Here is a 21,133-nt window from a genome sequence, read left to right on the forward strand (position 1 = left end):
GCAATAATATATTGTATGATAATATGGAGTTGGGATTCGGAAAATATCATAATAAATGTATTAATTATAAATAAAATGAACTACATTATTTTTATTTTTAGAATATTAATAAGTCGTCCATCTATTATAATTTTATCACTTAATTTTTCTTTTACAGAAGAGAATCCCTTAGCTAGCACAATGCTGGGTAATCTATCACTAACCTATGATACCTAACTCACTTGTCTTATATGATTAGGATAAAACGATTGCAAAATCTAACTGACCAGGGACCTTTTATCGAAGCCAAACGCCATTTTCCTGTTGGTCTCTACGGGTCGATCCATTGTTTGCAAAACAATACAAGCACTGTCGCCAGGTGTCTTCAAATATTATCGAAACTTTACGATCTTTCTAAAAGTAGGAAATTAACAAGTCAAAATTATATATTGGAAAATTGATAATGATATTTCTGTACATAAAATCCAATAATTTGTTTAAGTTTGTAGAATCGACAAAAATAGGACATTAAATAGAAATATCTAATCACGTGCATTTTCATTCATATCGGGGCATATTGTATAATCGCTAAACCTTTAAACTGTGGCTCAGCGAGTAAACCATAATTGTAAGATGTGCGAGTCTTCAGTAGTGTGAGATATTACCTTCAAATATAAAATTTGGTGAAAAAAATGGTTCAAACCAAGGAGTTATGATTATTCGTAAGCCATTCCACAATCTTTATCTTTCTTAGAAATCTACATTCATCAATGAAAATGATTATCATTCTTTGGTTATATAATAGTTTTGTCTCCGTTATCAGCAATAAGACACTGTCTTACAATTAATAAAATCGACACATTAAGTGAGAGTCAAACGGAAGCAAATATCGTATGTAGCACTTGAGATTTAGAGTTCGTTTGTCCTGATATGTCGTGTGTCGTTAGCTATTAAAAACTGCAAGATGGAAATGGAATGTAAATTTAGAATTAAGAACATAGTTTATTCGTTGTTTAAAATCATTTTAAATTATTCGTGAAATGTATGCTCACCGATGCATTTTGAACGATGTTAGCATTTAGCACCTCTAGACATACAAACTTGATGAATCTTAAAAAGGAAAAATAATTCGTTTATTTTTCTAATTTTTTTATTTTCTTGTTTTATTTTATTTCCTTAATTTATTTTATTTTCTTAATTTATTTTATTTTCCTAATTTATTTTATTTTCCTATTTTATTTTATTTTTTATTTATATTTTGTTATTGTGAAAAAATTGAATCATTATGAAAATGACAATTAAAGATTCTGACAGTTCAATATACGATTGAAAATTACTTTCGTGTTCAATTTTTTTTCTGAATTGATAGAAACTAAAACCAATCGGTAATTAATAAATTTCTCCGTATAATTGTTCTGCAGATATTATATTATTTATCGTTCCAATACCTGAACTATTGCGGTAAATACAACACATTTTCGTTGAAAAATTACAATGCAATCAAAGCAATATATATAAATTCACAGGTAAGATCATATATCTCGTTTATGAATTATTTTGTTTAATTTCATATGTTCTTAGAAACTATATATATATATCAGTTGCCCTCGTTATTCTTCGATGCATTTGCACTTAAAGTAAAATACTGTGATATAAGATTCAGTCAAAAAACTTATTTTTGTTATTTTTGTGTTATTTCGATAAATCTATCGTTAAATCTATAACAATTATTATTTAATTAATATTATTTAATTATTTTATTCATTTATTATTATTTAATACAGTTGGTTTATGTCATTACGGAATTTGACATTTTAAACCATTATATTGTAATTTAAAATTTATATTTTTTTTAAATGTTCAAGTAATAAAATTTTAATTAATATTTGCAAAATAAAATTGGTAAAAAAATTGTTAATAAAAGAATCAAGAATTTTTAAATAATGTGCTTTATTATTGAATCTATTATTATTTTATTATTTATTTACATATATAAATTATAATCATTTATATAACAAGTTTAATATGCTTATGCAGACTTATCGCTTATCGTCCAAAAAACTGAAACGTCATAAATTTTAAATGCATTTATTATAAGCTATTATAGATACGAAGTGATCCGCTATTAACAAATATACGAATATCAAACTTCTTATAAATGTTTTCAAACTGCGCATATGATGTTATTTATTTTCTGTGTTAGGTAAATGTTTGTGCATAAAGTACTCTAGCTTGTTATAAAGAAAGACAGAAAAATATGAAATTATAGATTGATAGAAACAAAGAAATCCAAATAAATATTAAACTTGAATCAATACTTACTATAATTGAAAGTAATCGTCCTGATTCACACCACGAATCTTATTAAAATATTTTGAACGACTTTAGAAAAAAATATTAAACGGATAATAATATTAAATATTGCATCTTTATATCAACAGTTACATTTTATATATAAAATAAATTTGCATATAAATTGTACGAACTACAGTGTTTTCAAATTAAAAAAAAAATTTAAGTTTTCCATTTCAAAATGTGCATTAAAATATTTCAATTTCTCGAAATATTAAATAACCATGAATTTTTATGCAGCATTAATTATTTTTCAAGTTTTATCTTCTGTTATCAATATTAAATTATCTAAAAATAAAAATTAGTAAAACATATTTCGTTACAACCATTGTTCATAATATTTCTTAAAATTAAAAAACATTTGTTAGTTATTTATAAAAGCTACTAACAGAAGTAGTATAATCATATTTTATTTCCATTCGTTACAGTACTCCATGTTCGAAAAGATTTTAAAGTACCACAAAGCACTTAATAATATGTCTCTTCATAACTATTTTAGTTAAAACTCTTGGCAAATGCTTTTTGAACATTTCTTAATTGTAAAAAAACAAAAATTATTAATTGTTAAGCCAATTTTACAACAAAATCTTTATTTGTGTATTTTCCAATTCCGTGAATTTCTACTTTACGATTATGACATTACACTTCAAACTAATTATTCTAACTTTTTTACGTTTGATAAAAACAAAAAAAAATTACGAAACTTGCTATCATAAGTACAAAATAACATTCTCAAAATATTAGCTCACGTAATAATCTATGCAAAAATGCCGTATCTTATCTGTTCAGAAGAAAATATAAAGATTATGAGATCGAATATATAAATATAATATACTAATGTGGATATGTATGTGTGCATACATTTATTTATCTATCTATTATCCATGACAATGTATATTTCATATAATAAAATATTTGTGTATTAAGCTGAAAGAATGATATGAACATTTAAAAACAAGATAAAAAAAAAATCAATATATGTCAAAGTAGAAATTTATTTCATTTTGCGATTCGTTCGATCCTAGTAGGCTTTTCATTATACGAATGCTTGCCGCCTCAGCTAAATCGTTGCCTTTTGTATATTCGCGAATGAAAATGTGCCCGAAGGTTAAGTAATCGTCTAGTTCCAACATATAATTCGCCGGAAAAAAACAATATTTAATCGCGAAGACGTTTTTACGTAATGAGGCGGAATCAAATTCCAGCGCTTGTATTCTTGCAATGTGCAAGATAATATAGCTTACATCACCAAAATCATCCGATGCATTATACAACGATCTGCGAGCGAATAAATGGTGCAAAAATAATATTTGTGAAATTGAATGTCTTGAATCTTTTAAAAAACTAAAATGACAACTGACAAATTCAAACGAAACATTACCTATAACTCTATACAGAATCCATTGCTATCGTAATGCTAGATGCTTTATAACACCATGAATTTGTCGTTTGGTTTTCAGAACAAATTGTTGTAAAAAGCTTAATAGTACGATTGTAGAATCCTTTCAAGAATAGACATAAGATACTAGTTCGTAGATGCCACGCCTCATTTTTCTACATAATCATAGTTGTTTTCCTCTGGCTTGTTGCCCATAAGTAAACAATCGTATAAAACATTCTTCATTTTATCTCATAAACGTTCACTCGTTACTTTCGTATATCCGTTTAAATGTTATAATTTAATTGAGCTTGCGTATTCGGCAATTCAAGTAATACTTGCATGATATAAAAACTCTGAAGCAAGATCAAATTTATATATTAGATGACTAATTTAAATTCGTCCGTAAGTAAAGATCAATCAATTGGTAGCACTTGTATCAACGAATAATATTTACGATTATATATTGTACAGTGATATATTATAGAATGACACATTATTCTTTTTAAAAATACTACCAACTCAATTATTCACTCATAACTAAAAAAAAATCTTTAACTAATAAATGCATTTAAAAAAAAAATAATTATCGAAATATATGCTTGTATTACCTATTATAAAAATGTTAACATGTACCAATTTAAGTACAATATAAACTTATGATCTGTAATTAAAATAATTAGATGATATTGAAAAAGTAGGACGAATAGAAAAAATTAATCTCTAAGCCATCTTTTTACGGCCGTACATAATTAAAAAAATGCGTGTTAATAAACTTGCTTATTCAATGCAAAAAATTCTCGAACGCCGCTATGATAAAATAATTTTCATGTGATTTAGTATTAAATTTAATAAATAAATATACATATCAGTAATTGTGTGAATTCACAATAAATGCCAACAGTAATGAATTTGCCTTTCGCGTGCAGTGACACGTGATTTCATTCTTGGATGATAATGATTGGACAATATCGGTCGACACCCAATATATATTTACAACTTCCTCCCTTTTTCTTGTATCCATTTTGCGTCCTTTATGTCTCTCTCTCCCTCTTTCTATATATATATTCCCCTTTTACTCAATACTCTTTCGTACTCTTTCTCAGGAGAGTTAAGTGAGCATATGATTGTGTGAGCATGTGAACATTGACCTTCACCTCGGGCCATGTCCTTGCATCGTTTCCTATTGTTTTTCCGTAGGAGTTTCCATCGTCATCAGCTGATACTGAGCCGTTATTTCCATGCTAGTCGTGTTTTAATAAGAAAGCATAATTCTGATCTTATTCCCTGTAAATTGTTATGGTAATTGAATTTGCACAGCTCAGGTGAGCTCTTCCATGCTTTTCGACCCTCGTTTTACGCCTCTTCTCTTTATTTTTCATTCGCTAACATCGACTTTACATGCCGACAATAATTACAAGTGCAATTTCAGTAATTCGAAATTTATTCAAATTTCAGGTAATTAAAGCTTTGGCTTAATTTTATGCTTGAAATACATCTTGGATTTTGCATTTAAAATAAAGCCATACTTAACTGCTCGGCTCTCGTCCATGAACATGTATTTTATATCAATGTCGATCAATGACCTTCCAAACAATTCTATTTGAGTCTTTTACAAAATGTAGATCACCCGCGCTTATAAAAAACAATTACTTTCGATAGCATACAATTAATTAGAAATCTATGAAACGTATCTTTTCAAAATTGTATAAAGAATTGACAGTATTTTCAACAACAACATAATAATTTAAATAGATATAAGAACAATAACTGGAAATATATATGTATGAATTTCGGTTGACTGAGGCTTAGCTGAAATGTACAATAATAGATTTTCTTAGGTAGGTAACTATCAGTTCATTGGCGTCGCATTACTCAAAAGCGGGTGCGGCAATATATCGACAAACAAAAGCATAGATAAAGAATGATAATGTTAAAAAAGTTTAAATCTTGCTTATTTCACAGTACCTATAATTTCCACAAGAACAGCTCTAGAGATATTACTCAAAATGCACTCGCATACTGCGATTTTTGTGAAACCAATACGAGCAAACACGTAGTATGAGATGCATACGGAGCGATAAAATCTAAGCGATCTGTAATAAAATGATGAGCTTCGTCGTATTACTTATACCATGGCCTACGGTGTATTATTACATGATACAAGCACAGACCTCGGAGAGATTTTAAATCGTGACCTTATTTTTATTTACCAGCCTTCGGTCCTTCGTCCTCTAAAATCACCCAATCTTTGAATTTCAGTATCGTATATACATATATATATATATATATATTTTTTTTTTTATCTGAGAGAATTTTTCGCCTGGATAACAACGTGCAGCGATTTTTATCACGGGATTCAAATGCTTGTATAACTTTGTTTACAAATTATAAAATTTTTAATTGATGACAAAATTAGCGGACTGATGTGTTATAATTTTAAAAAGTTGAATATCCGATCAATTATACTTTTAGTATTTATTGCTACTTACACCTTCGCTTTTACAAATAAAATTGTTTAAAAGATTTGATTCTGATTTTCAATGACGTAATTTTTTCATCCAAAGTAAATGCGAATACAATGAACATTACACGTACGTAAATATATTATGCTCGAGGACGTCTAATATTAGCCGCCTAATAGTTAATTCTTATTAAACTTGATAATAATTAAGAAGGGCCTGTATATTTCTACATTTATAGTCGTTTTTTTATTTCTATATATTTCTCTCCAAATCAATTATTCATTACCTATTCTAAAGTAATTATCCTAACGAAGAAATTGCTATTCGACCGACTTCTGTACATTTACAAAGATAAGCCTTTTTGCTTCATTCCTCAATAAAGCAGATACTATTAAATAATAAAATTATAAGAAGAAGTGAAACAAATTTATCATATAAATTTCAATGATTGAATTTTATATCCTTTTTGTAATAATTCTAAATAAAGTAATTATAAATAAATAACTTTCGATTTATGAATGTTTTAAAAATTATACGCAGTGTTTGGTCGGTTTTGTTCATCTTGTCATCAACTTTCGAAACTTGGTCACAATTGTCAAGCACTAAGCGTGACGTTACGCACACACAAGACGAGCGCACTTAGTGATTTTTCCTAATTTTCTCAATACAAGACAAAATGAACTCATCGCCATTCTCTATCAATCCTTGTGTTAATTGGTTGAAAAAGGTCTACACATTATACATGTTACCAATTTATTTACTGTGATTCAATAATAATTTGACTTGCAGATCTATAAGCAAGAGTTGATTTTTGTCTTGACATGTCTTTTGCTTTTTATTTAGTCTATGCATATTATGATGTCGCAATATGTATGCTTGTAGGAGTAACAGAATTTGTGAGTTTGAGATATGGATTCGAATTTTAATATATGAATTTCTTACGAAAATATTTAGATTTTATAGTCCATTTATGGGAAGTATTTTATCGCATTCACAAAAAAACTTTAACTAAAAAAGATGAATATTGTAATTTTTATGTTGAAAGAGTAAAATAAATGAATGTAACGATTCAGTATATCTATTTATGATTTAAATTATTTTTAATTATTTTGAAAATCATATCTAACCTTAAATAAAGTATAAAGATAAAACTTATGTTTAAATGACATTTATAATTTCCATTTCCACTTATAGAGAATAATTGAAAATTAATCAAATCGTTCAAAATATTACATGATATAAATATCACATTGTGATACTATTATTTTTTATATTCAATCTTTAAAATAATAACAGGTTCATATAGTTTTATTAGAGCATGGTTTTAAAAAATTCCTAATGATATATTCGTGCAATAAATAAAAAAAGGAGAAACACATCTTTTAAAACTATCAAACAAAAATTACTTAGAATGGAATTTGAAATGAGTACGTTAGAATTCCAATAAAATCGTCATGGCCTTCACACCTGAAACTTTTTTTCGAGCCATCACAAATGCTTGACATTTTCTCTCATCAAGGTGTTTTTCCGCTTGCGGCGCACCTTTAGCAAAACATCGAACAATACGTTTAGCAAAAGACGTCACGCTTGCGCAATTGTACCCAATTTGGTTCTCTCATCTCGAAATTCCCAAGAAGTATCCAAGCCATTCACTATGCAGTTCCAAACAGCTGTGCTTGTTTTCCTATACAAGGAGGTTAATAGAGCGAACGAATCGAGGTTGAATTTTCGGGTTCGTAGGGGACTAACGATCAATTTTAGACTTTATTTATATGTAATATAGCATTGGTATTGCAGCTCATAATTATTGCTATTTTATAGAAACGGCATAAAAGATAAAGACACGGAATTGTGTAAAAAGGTTATGCAAATATTTCAAAACTTTGCGCATTATACAAAGCTGTCCATTGCGTTGCATAAGAATTTACTTCCAGCAGACGCGCAATTACGAAGAGGAAAAGAAAAAAAAGTTTGCTTACGCGACAGAGCTTTTAATATTATGTGGGCGACGACGTTGTGACTAATCAATGTTTTTTATAAGGAGTCTGTCTCGTGCACATCGTTGCCTTGCCCACGCATTATTTTATTCTTCGATTACCAATTGCGGACTATTACGCTTTTAATAACTTTACAAATTTACCCGCAATGTCGGAATGTGAATATATAAACCATAGGATCTCAAAGGCATATACGCATGTGAATGGATCACTGACATTTCGCTGAAACTGATATGTGCTTTTTAAATCCATTCAATTAATGGATAATTTATACTTGTAATCGCAAGAATTCAAGTAAGGCTTTCTAAGATTTTTAACTGAATTGAAATATACTCCATATTCCATAGCTTGTTCCATAAATTGTTCATAATTTCATTATCTGACTTTCTATATAAATAAAGATTGCCTAAGATGACATAAAATGACAAATAATAATCCAAGGCTCGGCGCACCTATTGTGTCATCAATAAGCTCTTCCAAATGAAAAAAAATTTGATTTATGTAAAATTTATTTTTACCATTTATTTATGTGTGCTTTATGAAGTATGCTTTATTCAAGACAATCGATGGAAAATGTATTAATATTATCTACAAAATCTATCAAATTAATAGATATTATAAGATTTGAGAAAACAATAATTGCAATTATTTCATTTTAAAAAAGTATGTAACAAGAATAAAGTTCTGTGGTATATCATTAGATTTAGAAAACTTTTTTTTAAAGGTTGATTTACTTCATGACTTAAGTAAAAAATTATATTGCAACCAGTGCAAAAACAAAAGCATTAGACTAAATAGTAATAATTAAATTGTACTAATATTACAATTTCAAAAATAAAAAAATTTGAACCAATTAATGTTTATAACTACTATAAAATAAGTCATTACAATGTAAATTTTTAATACATAAAATCAAATTTAGATTTATAAAAAATATAATATAAATATATAAATAAAAAATAAATAATAAGAGATAAGATCTAATTTACCAGTTTAATTGATAAACAATGCCAAAGAATATCGCACAGAATACAAAAGAAAAATTGAAGATATTTTTAAGTGATTGAATCGACCGTTTTTATTAAGTCCAAATAATAACTGACTTTGTACATTATAAATAATTACTTATAAAGTCATTCGACCATTAATAATTAATCAGAATGGCAAAAATCACACGTAAAAAGGTATCGCTAGTGCCTTCATTTATAAGTAACGCAAAAAATAATGATTGATGCTACTTTTTACGCATTATAATATTAAATAAATGAAATGATCATCTCCATTGAATTAATCTCCAGACCGTTATTAAAAAAGGATGGCGTACTTTTAAAATACGTATATTACTAATCAGTGAACATTACACCCATGACCAGGAGTTTTTCACGTTCCTTAAACTATCTCTCAAGCTTATAGTTTCTTGATAATAACAAATCAAAACGAACAAATTTAAGCTCGCCTTTTTTATAATCAGTGTTGTAAAGAAAATGAGGAACTTTTTTAATCCATAAGAACTTTAACGTTACAGACGCAATATTCAAATCCGTCGCTGCTGGTCAATCGTGTCAATGCAATATGTAAATTAGCGAAACAGAAAGTGTTTTATGATAGCGCATCCCTAGCGCCCTAATCCTTTATTCAACATTACGTCACTTCTATTATATAGTAAAGAATGTAAGCGAGTCGTAGATGATACTATTACGATAACGTTATTCGTAACGGCAATTTGCTACCGCTTTTGAATAATATCGATCTCCTTAGTCATCCACCGAGATTTTTTAGACTCGATATTTCACCTGTGCACAGCTTTTAATTTAATTTCTATTACAAATTTGACGATAGAAAAAGAAAATCGACTGCCGCACTGATATATGCCTTACTATAGTATTTTTATGTGTAAAAATCAGGCATAAAAGCCACAATCTATTAAAGTATAAAATTTTAATTTCTTTCATTTCACAATATAAATCTCCTTTATATCTCTCAAAGGTTAATCTATTCAAACATTCTGAAAAGGTCGATTTCAGACTCATAAATATAAATCATACGTCATCACACAATTGTTTCAATATAATTAATAAAAATATGATAAAAAGTAAGACGAAGAAATGGAGAAAGAGAGAGAGAGAAAAGTGAGTGGTTTCATTACGATAATAATGACATTAGTGGTGATGATGAACTGTGTTGCACAAAAGTAATATCTAAGAAAATTGATGAACGATATCAGTAAAGAACGTATAGTAAAGAAACGAGAAAGAGAAAGAGAGGAAAAGAAAAAGAGGAGCAGCGGGAATTGGGCGGATGAGGTCTGGTCAATGGTGGGGGAGGGGCTCGAGAGAGGGAACGCCGTAGGATCGGACGAAGACTCGGCTCTCATTGTAAAAAGAGCGTCAGGCGAAGGAAGAAGGAAAGAGAAGCAAGGCAGATCACCTTGGCGTCCATGGTATGCGCCCATTGGCGTCTCTTTCAAAGGCGTAAAACGTCTTTTTCTCTGCACTCCCTTCGATGCCTCGAGCCGACAAACGTTCGTACTAGTTTGCGCAGCATTCACCTACATACCACCGATTATGCGATTCTCTCTCTCTCTCTCTCTCTCTCTCTCTCTCTTACATACCACCGATTATGCGATTCTCTCTCTCTCTCTCTCTCTCTCTCTCTCTCTCTCTCTCTAGCCGCTGCTCTATCTCAATCTCCCTCTCTTTTTTATATAAATGGAAAAGAGCGAGGGAAAAAATAATGGAATTTGATCTGTAATTCGTTGATGTCTCACCATTGCTAAAAAATGCGGCAAAATTTCTTGATTTGGCTGATGTCACTGGCACCTGCAGCACGATGACGAATACTATTCCGTCCATGAATCTTTCGTGATTTACTGAAACAGCCTATTTCGTATTTTATGGGTTCTAGTGACTTACGAAAATGGATGTGAATCAAGTCTGCTGAATAAGAGTTGTTTAAATGGGAATATTACATGGTAGCTGCAAAAATGATACATATTTAGGAGTGTGAAAAAATTTAGGAATTTTCTGTTCAATGAATGATACACAAAATGACGTATAGAAAAACATCTTTATTTTGCAAAATTCAAAACAACGTATAAATATAATTAAGCTACAAACTAACTTTAATCTTTCGCCTCTGTAAAATCTATTTATTAAACATGTTTTTAAAAAACAATGCGTAGAAATAATTAAATACTTATATTTTCGATTGTTTTTATTAATCCGATTTTCTCATAGTGTAGAGATTATAAATATGAAAAATCTTTTAAAATTAATTATGTATTTGCTGCATTGCATCCAGAATTCTATATTATTTTCAAAATTACATTACTTATTAAAGATTATATTCGCATAAAATTAATGTACAAATGAGTGTTTTGCGTTTTACGAATTTACCCAAGTATTATCTGTGCTTTTTCTTAAGTATAATAAAAATCAGTTCCCACGTTTTCTTCTCGCAACAAATTTATGCACTTTATAAATTATTATAACGTTTGTAATTATTTATATGAAGGCAACATGGAATAAAGTAATTTATAACTTTAATTTTAATATTAATAAATATATAATTTTTTTATTATAATAATTTAAAGTATAGTCATCTTTTAATAGATTTTTTAAATAATTTAAATAATATAATTTGCCATATTATGATATATAAAATATAGTCAATGATTTGTTAAAATTTTGAATACTGAAAATATATTGTTTATATTTTATATGATTTTGTAAAATTATTATCTATATTTTTTTTCACAAAAAACGTTGAAGCTTGATATTTAAAAAATAATTACATTTCAAATATAATATATTAGTGTACTGTTCAATTTTCATGTTTGACAAATTATCTTTTTCTTACAGTTTGCAGTAACAAAACGTGGCATATTATTATCACAATCTAATACATTTTTGAAAAATTTATTTAAGATACTACCTTTTTCATCAAATTTGCTTCGTTTCACGAAATAAAAATTCTTTAATTATCTATAATACTTTTATATTAAATTAAAGATTTTTTTAGATAAAAAGAAAAATTAAGAAATAAATTTAAAACATCAATTACGTTATATTAAGCAGTACAATCAATCTTTGATTACTTTTGACCTTTTAATTACTTTATTAGTATTATTATTATCATTATTATTATATATAATACATTTCAATATTTACAAACATAACAAATCTACTCAGTTACTCATATTTATCTATAGCCTTGTTCATGAGTTCATATCATAATTATAAATTATTTTAATTAATATGTATTTAAATTATGTATTCTTATAAATTATATTTAAATTATATATCAAATTATATAATATATATAAATTAGTATATACAGATATCAGAGAAATTTAATGAAAACTTCTACACAAATTAATAACCGTAAATCTCCATTTAATTGCATACATAAATAGTAGTTAAGCTCGGTTAATAATAATAATAATAATAATAAATTAACAAATTCTAATAGAAAATATCATTTAATATTTAAATGTAACTTTTAATAAGTAAATGTGAATAATATAATATAATAATATTATAATAATAATAAGAATGATAAGACTATATATATTTATTATAAATTATATTAATACTTCATAATTTAAATATTTAAAAATATGCGAGTTTTTTTTATTTATTTTCTAATTTATTTTATAGTTCATTTTATATTCACTCCAATTTAATATTTGAATTCTACTTAATTTCTTTAAAAGTTGATGAAAGAAATTGACTACTACATATTTTATAAATAAGCCTATTTTTAAAAGGTTTATATTAATATTATTTTAAATAAATTAATAGAGTAGGATATATTTTAAAAGTTTGCTGTCGTTGAATATTGAAAATCGTAATACTACAACGTTCTATATTTCATTTTATTTATATTCACTATTTTATAAAACTGAATAATACATTCATTCAAATAAAATATATATTTTTATGTGTTTATTAAATGTAAATATAACATGTAAATATAACAATGATATTTATTGATATATTTTATATTATACAAATTTTATATTATATTTAAGATGAGCCGTAATTTCCTAATTCCAGAAAAGTATTATATCTTGAATGCGATGACGTGATTTAACACCTATGAGTTATATATAGGATTTTTTCATTCTTCACATAAAAATTTACAAATAAATTCACGAAAATCGACAATTGTTGACTTGTTATAAACATCTGCGTAAAAAATAACTACAATTGTCGATTCTTAAAAGTCTATTACAATAAATCAATTCAAAAATAGCAATTGTTATGCTAAAATGCAAAAAATATTAAGTATAGTGATAATATTACCAGCATTAATAATTACGTATCTTAAATAAACCTAATTTCTATTAGAAGAAACCTGTAGTTTAAGAAAGACATCAATTATGGACACGCTCCGTAAATGACAAAGTTAGTGTAAACATAAATAAACGATTTGATCAACAATACTTTAGTTATTATGCAAATTAATTTTAATACAAATTCCTCAATTATGTTTCTAATATAATAGATAAAATTCATGTTATATTTAAAAATATAGAACACGTAAAAGGTAAAACTTTCTTAATTTATAATGACATAAATCTAATATGTATTATAATAATTTATTAGAATGTATGTTAATATAATGTATCGCATAAATTATAAGAATTATTATAAAAACGGTATTAAGAATAATGAAAATTAGTGTTGGAAAGGGAATTTTCCATTCTTCAAATATTGTGTAATATGCATTTAGTGGGCATGTAATAGAGAAAAATACTAGAATCTTATTTGTAATGTTCAATTGCCTGTATATATTTCTCTCAATTTCAAATTAAAAAATTATATAATAGAATAATTGGATTTTTCTACACTTGTAAATTATTAATTATATGTCCAAAATTAAAATTACTTTCCACAACCCATGGATAATAGTATATATTATTCAGCATATTTTAAATACTGTGCATACATAACAGATATAACACTTTTCGAAATATTGCCGTGCTCAGATTAGTTGCCTTATTTGCTTTAAATCCATTACACGTACAACTATAAGATTGTTAATCAGTTTAAGGACAGAAGCGAGAAATAGTTAAAAAGTTGTATTGAATATTAAATAAATGAAATGGCGCCATACCACCGTACCATCTTATGAGCGCACATGTTGATGTATGATATGAGATACTAATAAATGACCGACTCATAGAATTCTTCCAACTACCGCTTTCTTTTTTGACTTTATGACTTAGATTAGACACAAAATAGTGCATTAGTTTCGTGTATGACTAACTGGCAGTAACTTTAGAAACGCATGATAAAATATGAAAATCTAGGTCGTTGTTGACACTACTACTAGTACTTAATTCGCACAATTGCTTCTATTTTATCGGCAACAAAGAAATCACATAAATACTCGCTTATTTTCCGGGACGGCCCATTATTCCAACACCTAGTATAAATATATGCTTGTTTAATGAAAATTACAGAGAGAGAGAGAGAGAGAGAGAGAGAGAGAGAGAGAGAGAAAGCCAACGAGAAAGTGAAGGAGGTAGGGGGAGGTAGAAAAGAAATAGAAAAGGATGCCTAGAAGTATGCCTAAGCAGGCATTAGAAGACACAGGTGCCGAGATAGAGATAGCGGTACACTCCTCGCCTCTCGGCAAGAATGCGCTTCCTTCCTTCGAGGTACACTGAGTCGTGTCTAAACATGGGCCTGTCGCTATCGCCTTCGTCCTTCCCGCTCCCCTCCTTTTGCGGATCAGCAAATTGTGTACTGGGATGACGCGCCCTGCAGCGTAATGAGGATGTTTGGCAGTCGGCGCACGAGCGTATTTTTAAAGCTACGAATTATATGCGACGACGCGCGCGTCCAGGAGGCTTCCTTCCTTTCTCGCGATCTGTACAAAATAAACAATTATGTGTCTCGATTGGCATTTTCAAAACAATTGTCTGTCAAGCAATTACGATTTTTATCAACTTTTCTTTTCAAGGTTATGAAAAATGATGTAAGATCGAACCGTAGCTACAGTTCTCATATTTTTCCTGGTATTGAAATTGATTTGAACATTATTCACCGAAATATTATCACATACCACGATCACGTAAAATATTTAAATCAAATAATAAAGAAAGTCTCGAAAACAATTAAATGAGCATCTAATATATTAAATTATTAATAATCGATCAAGGACATATTTAAAAATACCTAATAAAGATATTGATTTCTACCGATTCTGAATTAAAATTTATACATCGTATTATTAAATATAAACTTCTTATACTAACTACGAATTACTTCTATTTTTCTGTATATCTCACATTATTTAACTTCATTCTCATTTTCAGTGCTTTAACAATTTAATTCTCGATTTCGTTTTATTTTAAGATATCTTCAGTAGTTTCAATATTAACTATAATAAATATTATTTCGTCTGTGTAATTCAAATTCATAGCTTAGGCAAGGGTTCTTTGTTGCAGAATCTAGAAATACAGTGAATTCCAAATAATTTTCAAATTTCATTATAAATAGCATGGAAACTCGCCTTTATTAACTTTGTCACTTTTTCGCAACATGAAACAAGGCTTCCTTCAAATAAATTTTTGTTCTACGAATAACCCTAGAAATCCACTATGAAACTGGTTATAAACAGGATACTTTTACTGTTGGTGAGACGAGCTGAGATAAGACCATAGCTCACATGAAAGAGAATCTATAGAGTATGGAAAGTTATATTTTATCATAAAATCATTAATAAATAAATAAGGAAATTTAATCAACTATGTATTACGATAATTATCAATTTTTCGATTTAATAGCCTACAATGTTAACTTTGAGATAAAACGCGGCATAGCTTGACGAATAAAATTTTTATAAACAAGTCAGCCATACTTGATATCTAAATGCATGAAATTACCGATGACAAGACCCGTTTGTCTATAAAACAAACTCATTCCCTCTCTTATTTGTACTTGTGAAATTAAGAGCTGGTCTACCTGTTAACCCCATATACGTAGACCCTATATAGAGAACCTCTAAATAACAAGATCTTGCGCAAAAAGAACTGCACCCAAGTTACAACAGTATTCTACGAACTCGCGTAAGCTCTGTCCAGATAGGTATAGCTATTGATAGCATGAGACGGCCAAGCACCAAGAAATTACAATAATAGGTCTCTTCGATATTCGAATTACCATTATCCCGATATTTATTCACGCGCGATCCAGACGAGAAGCTAATTGCGCCGCATACATTCGTATTTCAGGCAAACATCTGGTGCTGGTGACAGACCCGGAAATCGTCGAAGAGGCCTACGCCTTTGACAATCCTTGCTTTAAAGATACCACGCCAGCAGTGGGTCGCAGCCTAGAGCGACCGAACCTCGCCGGCCAGACGGAGACGACGCCTACTGCCAAGGACGCCGGGCGCTGGTCGACAGCCTGGTCGAACATAGGCCGCAGCGAGAAAAGACGCACCCTCGACGACTCCTGCCTCGGGGTGAGTTACAAAAGTGCCAGGCACAACTTAGTTATTTTAATTAGCTTTTTTTCTTGATTTCCTAAGGTACGTGCACGCTTGACAACTATTTCATTTATATTTTATGAAACTCGTTAATTGAAAACCATGAACATTGTTTTTTTATATTAAAATTAGGTATGGCTGTGGAAATAAATCTTTTACAATCCTGATTCACTTCATTTGGCTAATTTTATAACATGAAACGTTACTGCATAAAGAACTTGATATAATACATTATTCTACAATATTATTCGATTCAAGTTTGTAATTTACCTACGTGAATTTCCAACTCATTTAATTATTTTATCTTTTATAGTCTACAACAAATGTCCATATTTATGTGCATAAATACATTATTATAATGTTCTATTAAGTAAATAAAAATATTAAAGTGGAAAGTCTCTCTTAAATGGTAAAACAATTATTTCCTTGTAAAATGGACAAACATATAGTTAATGTTTGAAGCTTAATTGAATGCATCATGTTATAATTTATCTAATTATACTTCTTCGTACTATCATCCAGACATACTTCATAATAAACAGCTGCGTAGTTTATTATTAAAAAGTGGGAGTAGAATATTTCAAACACTCAAATCTATTATACATTCGTAAAAGACTTGAATGATTATGTAAATTACATAATGTTTCCATAATATTACGACTTCCCACAAACTATCGTAATCGATAGGAAATATAATAGGATATAATATAATTTTATTATATCAGTTGACATTGTATTGTAAATATTTTCATTGTGTTATGTAGAATTTCCAAAACATTCGTAGTCGATTCAAATCGCTCATAATTCTTTATTGAGTGCTGAAAGTATAATTAAAAGTTTTAATTCTTTTTTGTGTGTTATTAAAAATTTAAGGTTTTTTTACTTTGATATTTCATTTATTTTACAATATTTTCATAATTGTAAAAAATATGTAATTACATGTTTTAGATGGTTAATAATAATTCAATACATTATGTATTTCATTTATGATGAATTATAAATTAGAAGGCAAAGGTGTAAGAATATACACCATTATTTATGTTATTTTTTCTTAAAGATAGTTAATATCTTTATTATACATGTAATTGTTTTTAAATTCTTAACATTTTCACATTATATATACATTCTATAAATCATACTATTCAAATTGTTCGCCACAAATTGTCATACGCAATTATTTTTGCGAAATTATTAATTATTTATATCCGAGAACAATTTAGGGATGAATTTTACAAACCTTATTACAGTAACAAATATCTTTTAAATTTTCTCTAAACCATAATTTTTTTTAATGTATTTCGATTTAAATTGTACATAATAATATAGGGACGACTATATAATATTACAATGAAAGTTTTAAATGAAAGCATTGTGATTTATCTGCTATTAATAATTGATTATGAACTATTAGTCAAGGCATATTTATTTCAATTGACTCAATTGGTACTGATTTGATTCGATTTAACTTTGATTCCTAGAACTTTCGTATTTCAGAATAAATTAAGAATTATTAAGAACAAATTTCAGTATTAAAGAAACATGCTATTTATCAACTAATTATTTCTCAAATACAGAGATTTAAATTATTCTATAACTATAATGAGTATGATAGAATCCCATTATTGCCCAGAAATTTAAAATTTTCAAGTAATTAATTTTATTACTCTACGTTTTATCGTTCAGAATCGGATAAATTTGAATTGGTTTTTATCATTCATTGTTTTAAATTTACCCACTTTTTGCCTTCATCCTATTTATATCTATTTGTTTCTACTTACTCGTACTTTTGAAAGTGCTTTCATGACTAGTTAAAAAAAATGTTAGGAATTTAAGAACATTTTATTAAATAGTCATACCTTTTGTAAATTATTCTTAGTTTACCGATCGATCACATAAGAAATATAGCACAAAACGTGATGTTATTCAATATGTATATTTCGAACAACCTGTGTGTTTTCATTTTCGCCACAATATTTTTGATATGCTCGTGCTCTTCATTATTAAATTTTTTTCGTTATTAGTGATAAAAGTATAAGTACTGATGAGAAATCTTTAAATAAAAACTGAGTCATCTGCAACTGCATTTGTAGAAACCTCAGAGTTTTGTTCAACAATAATCCAACATTTTCTTCCTACAATCATTCAAAATATCATCAATATTTGTTTTTCACCTCTTAGCAATCTTAAATGGATAAATAGTTAAAGCTTGTCTTACCGTTTTAACCAACGAATATATGCTTCGATTGCTATATAAAAATTTATAATATTTCTTCATCCATTAGCTTGTATTAACAGAGCTATGGGATTTATAATCAATATCATTGTATTATTTTTGTTTATTAATGTGTATTAATGTAATTTAATTGTATTTTCTATATATATTTATTCATTATGTATTTTCTATAGAAATCAAAATCAGACAATATCACGCATTAAATTATCAGAAACGATTTAGTCTATAAAAGGTGTTTGCATTAGTTAGACAATGCGTAATAGTTTAATAGCATTATTAAATTGAGAGTAATATTAAGTATCTATATACAAAAATATATATATATGCTTAATGCCAAATATAAAAATTTAATAGCATTTTCAAATAGGTGTCAGTCTTGATTTTATTTACGCTATTAATACAAAGAAATTCTCTGAAGATTGTAAGAAATTATTTACAATTCATTTACAGAAACATTTACAAAATTCTGATTTGCATTTCATTTAAGTAACTAAAGAGTCCGTAAAGCTGTTTCATACGGCTTCTGAAAGTAGAATACGATTAAGTATATGATTCGGATATACAATTGTAATTTATAAAATTATTTGCTAATTTAGCGTACAATAATGATCATACAATCTTAATATTATCCTACAATTTTAAATGGCATTAAAATTCTAATTATTTCTTTTGAATTTTCACATTTTCAAACTTTGAAGTGAGTAATTAAACAGAAATCGTTGTGTATTGACGTTACATTTTCAATTAAAATAAAATTGTTCATTAACTTTAATTATGGAATACATTAACATTTTTAAGAATTTCCTAAATCTTCATTCAAAGTCATTTTTAAAACTGTTTGAAATAGAGATTTTTCATATGAGTGTAAATAATATTCAAATATATCGCAAAAACGCATATTCACATACATCTAATGCAACTCATACAAAATTTATTCGTTCATCCCTATTGAAAAAAAGGTTTTATTTTATCATTATATAAAAATTTAATCTACATATTAATTTTTGATGATTCATTATATATTCGCCAACAATTTTAGCTGCAGTAATTTATTCAATTCGAATGTTACAATATAATAATAACAAAGTAAATAGTCCATAAAAAGTCCCAACTATATAAACAATAAACGCCTTATAGTAAATTTAGTGAATCGAGTTGATTTTTCTACATTGCGGTGAAATGAGAGAAAATTTTCATGTATTTTTTAATCAAAATGATGGAAATGCAGTGGCTTCCACTATAATTTCTTATTTCTCTCGATACTATGCGTTTTCAGTATCTTGTTATTCGATCTTTCGAGCAGCCTTTTACCGCTGAGCATATACGTAGGTAAATCACCTTTTATGATAAAGCACTGAATTGTTGTATTTTCACTTTCGCAAGCCAACGAAGATAAACGGTTCGCTCTTAATTCAAATACTTGCCAAAGTTTTGTAAGGATATTTACAACGACATTGCATATGATTCAACCAATCGGCTAATAAACAAATTTTTGCTGAAATATTAATAATTAACTTATATAATTGAATCAATTTAAAAATGAAGTCATCACATGTTTTCATCAATCAAAAATATTCACTTATATCACAATTTTAAACTTGATTATAGGTTTAAAGTGATTTCAAACAAGGTAATAAATTTCTGTTGCTACACTGTTAATTCAATTTAATTATATTTAGAATAATATTAATATAATTTATATATCTAATGATGATGAAATTTACACTAGAATTTGTTTTCAATATATATTTAGATATATATTTTAATATAGAAAAATAAAAAACTCATTAGTTTTACAATTTGTTTTCAATGAATAACTTCATTTGTAAAATTGTACCTTCTCGTATGGAAATCATGAAAACTTTAACATTGTCAAAAATCAATGTTCTTGTTTAGTAAGATCAAATTCCAAAAACTTTATTCAAATATTTCTGGGCATACCGCGTATCAATGTTATTTCATTATATCAATGTGAAGTTATGTAAAATATAATAATTATGAATTACGAAGCATGATATTTTCTATGAATATTAACCTTGAAGCAATTGACCATTTATCAATGAACAACTCGTATCGAGCGACTTCCCTTCAATTTAACTCTATTTACAAACTACCTTTTAACATTCAAAAATGAAAATAAATTAAAAAAATTAAAAAATAAAAAGTCAAACATTATTCTTTCGAGCATTTCTTTCGCATATAAAAAAGCTAGCTCGCAACAGGAAAT

The 21,133-nt window shown here is 27.6% G+C and overlaps 1 protein-coding gene across 1 annotated transcript in view; it reads left to right on the plus strand.

Moving 5' to 3' along the window:
- LOC105366420 (uncharacterized) overlaps positions 1 to 21,133 on the plus strand; it is a 41,198-nt gene that overhangs the window by 12,054 nt on the left and 8,011 nt on the right. Inside the window, exons 2-3 of the mRNA XM_011504866.1 lie at positions 16,417 to 16,649; positions 17,622 to 17,624. Coding sequence (XP_011503168.1) covers positions 16,417 to 16,649; positions 17,622 to 17,624 — 236 coding nt within the window. The remainder of the gene's footprint in view (positions 1 to 16,416; positions 16,650 to 17,621; positions 17,625 to 21,133) is intronic.

This window comes from Ceratosolen solmsi, unplaced genomic scaffold (assembly GCF_000503995.2).
Source record: "Ceratosolen solmsi marchali unplaced genomic scaffold, CerSol_1.0 scaffold10, whole genome shotgun sequence".
Classification (NCBI taxonomy): domain Eukaryota; kingdom Metazoa; phylum Arthropoda; class Insecta; order Hymenoptera; family Agaonidae; genus Ceratosolen; species Ceratosolen solmsi.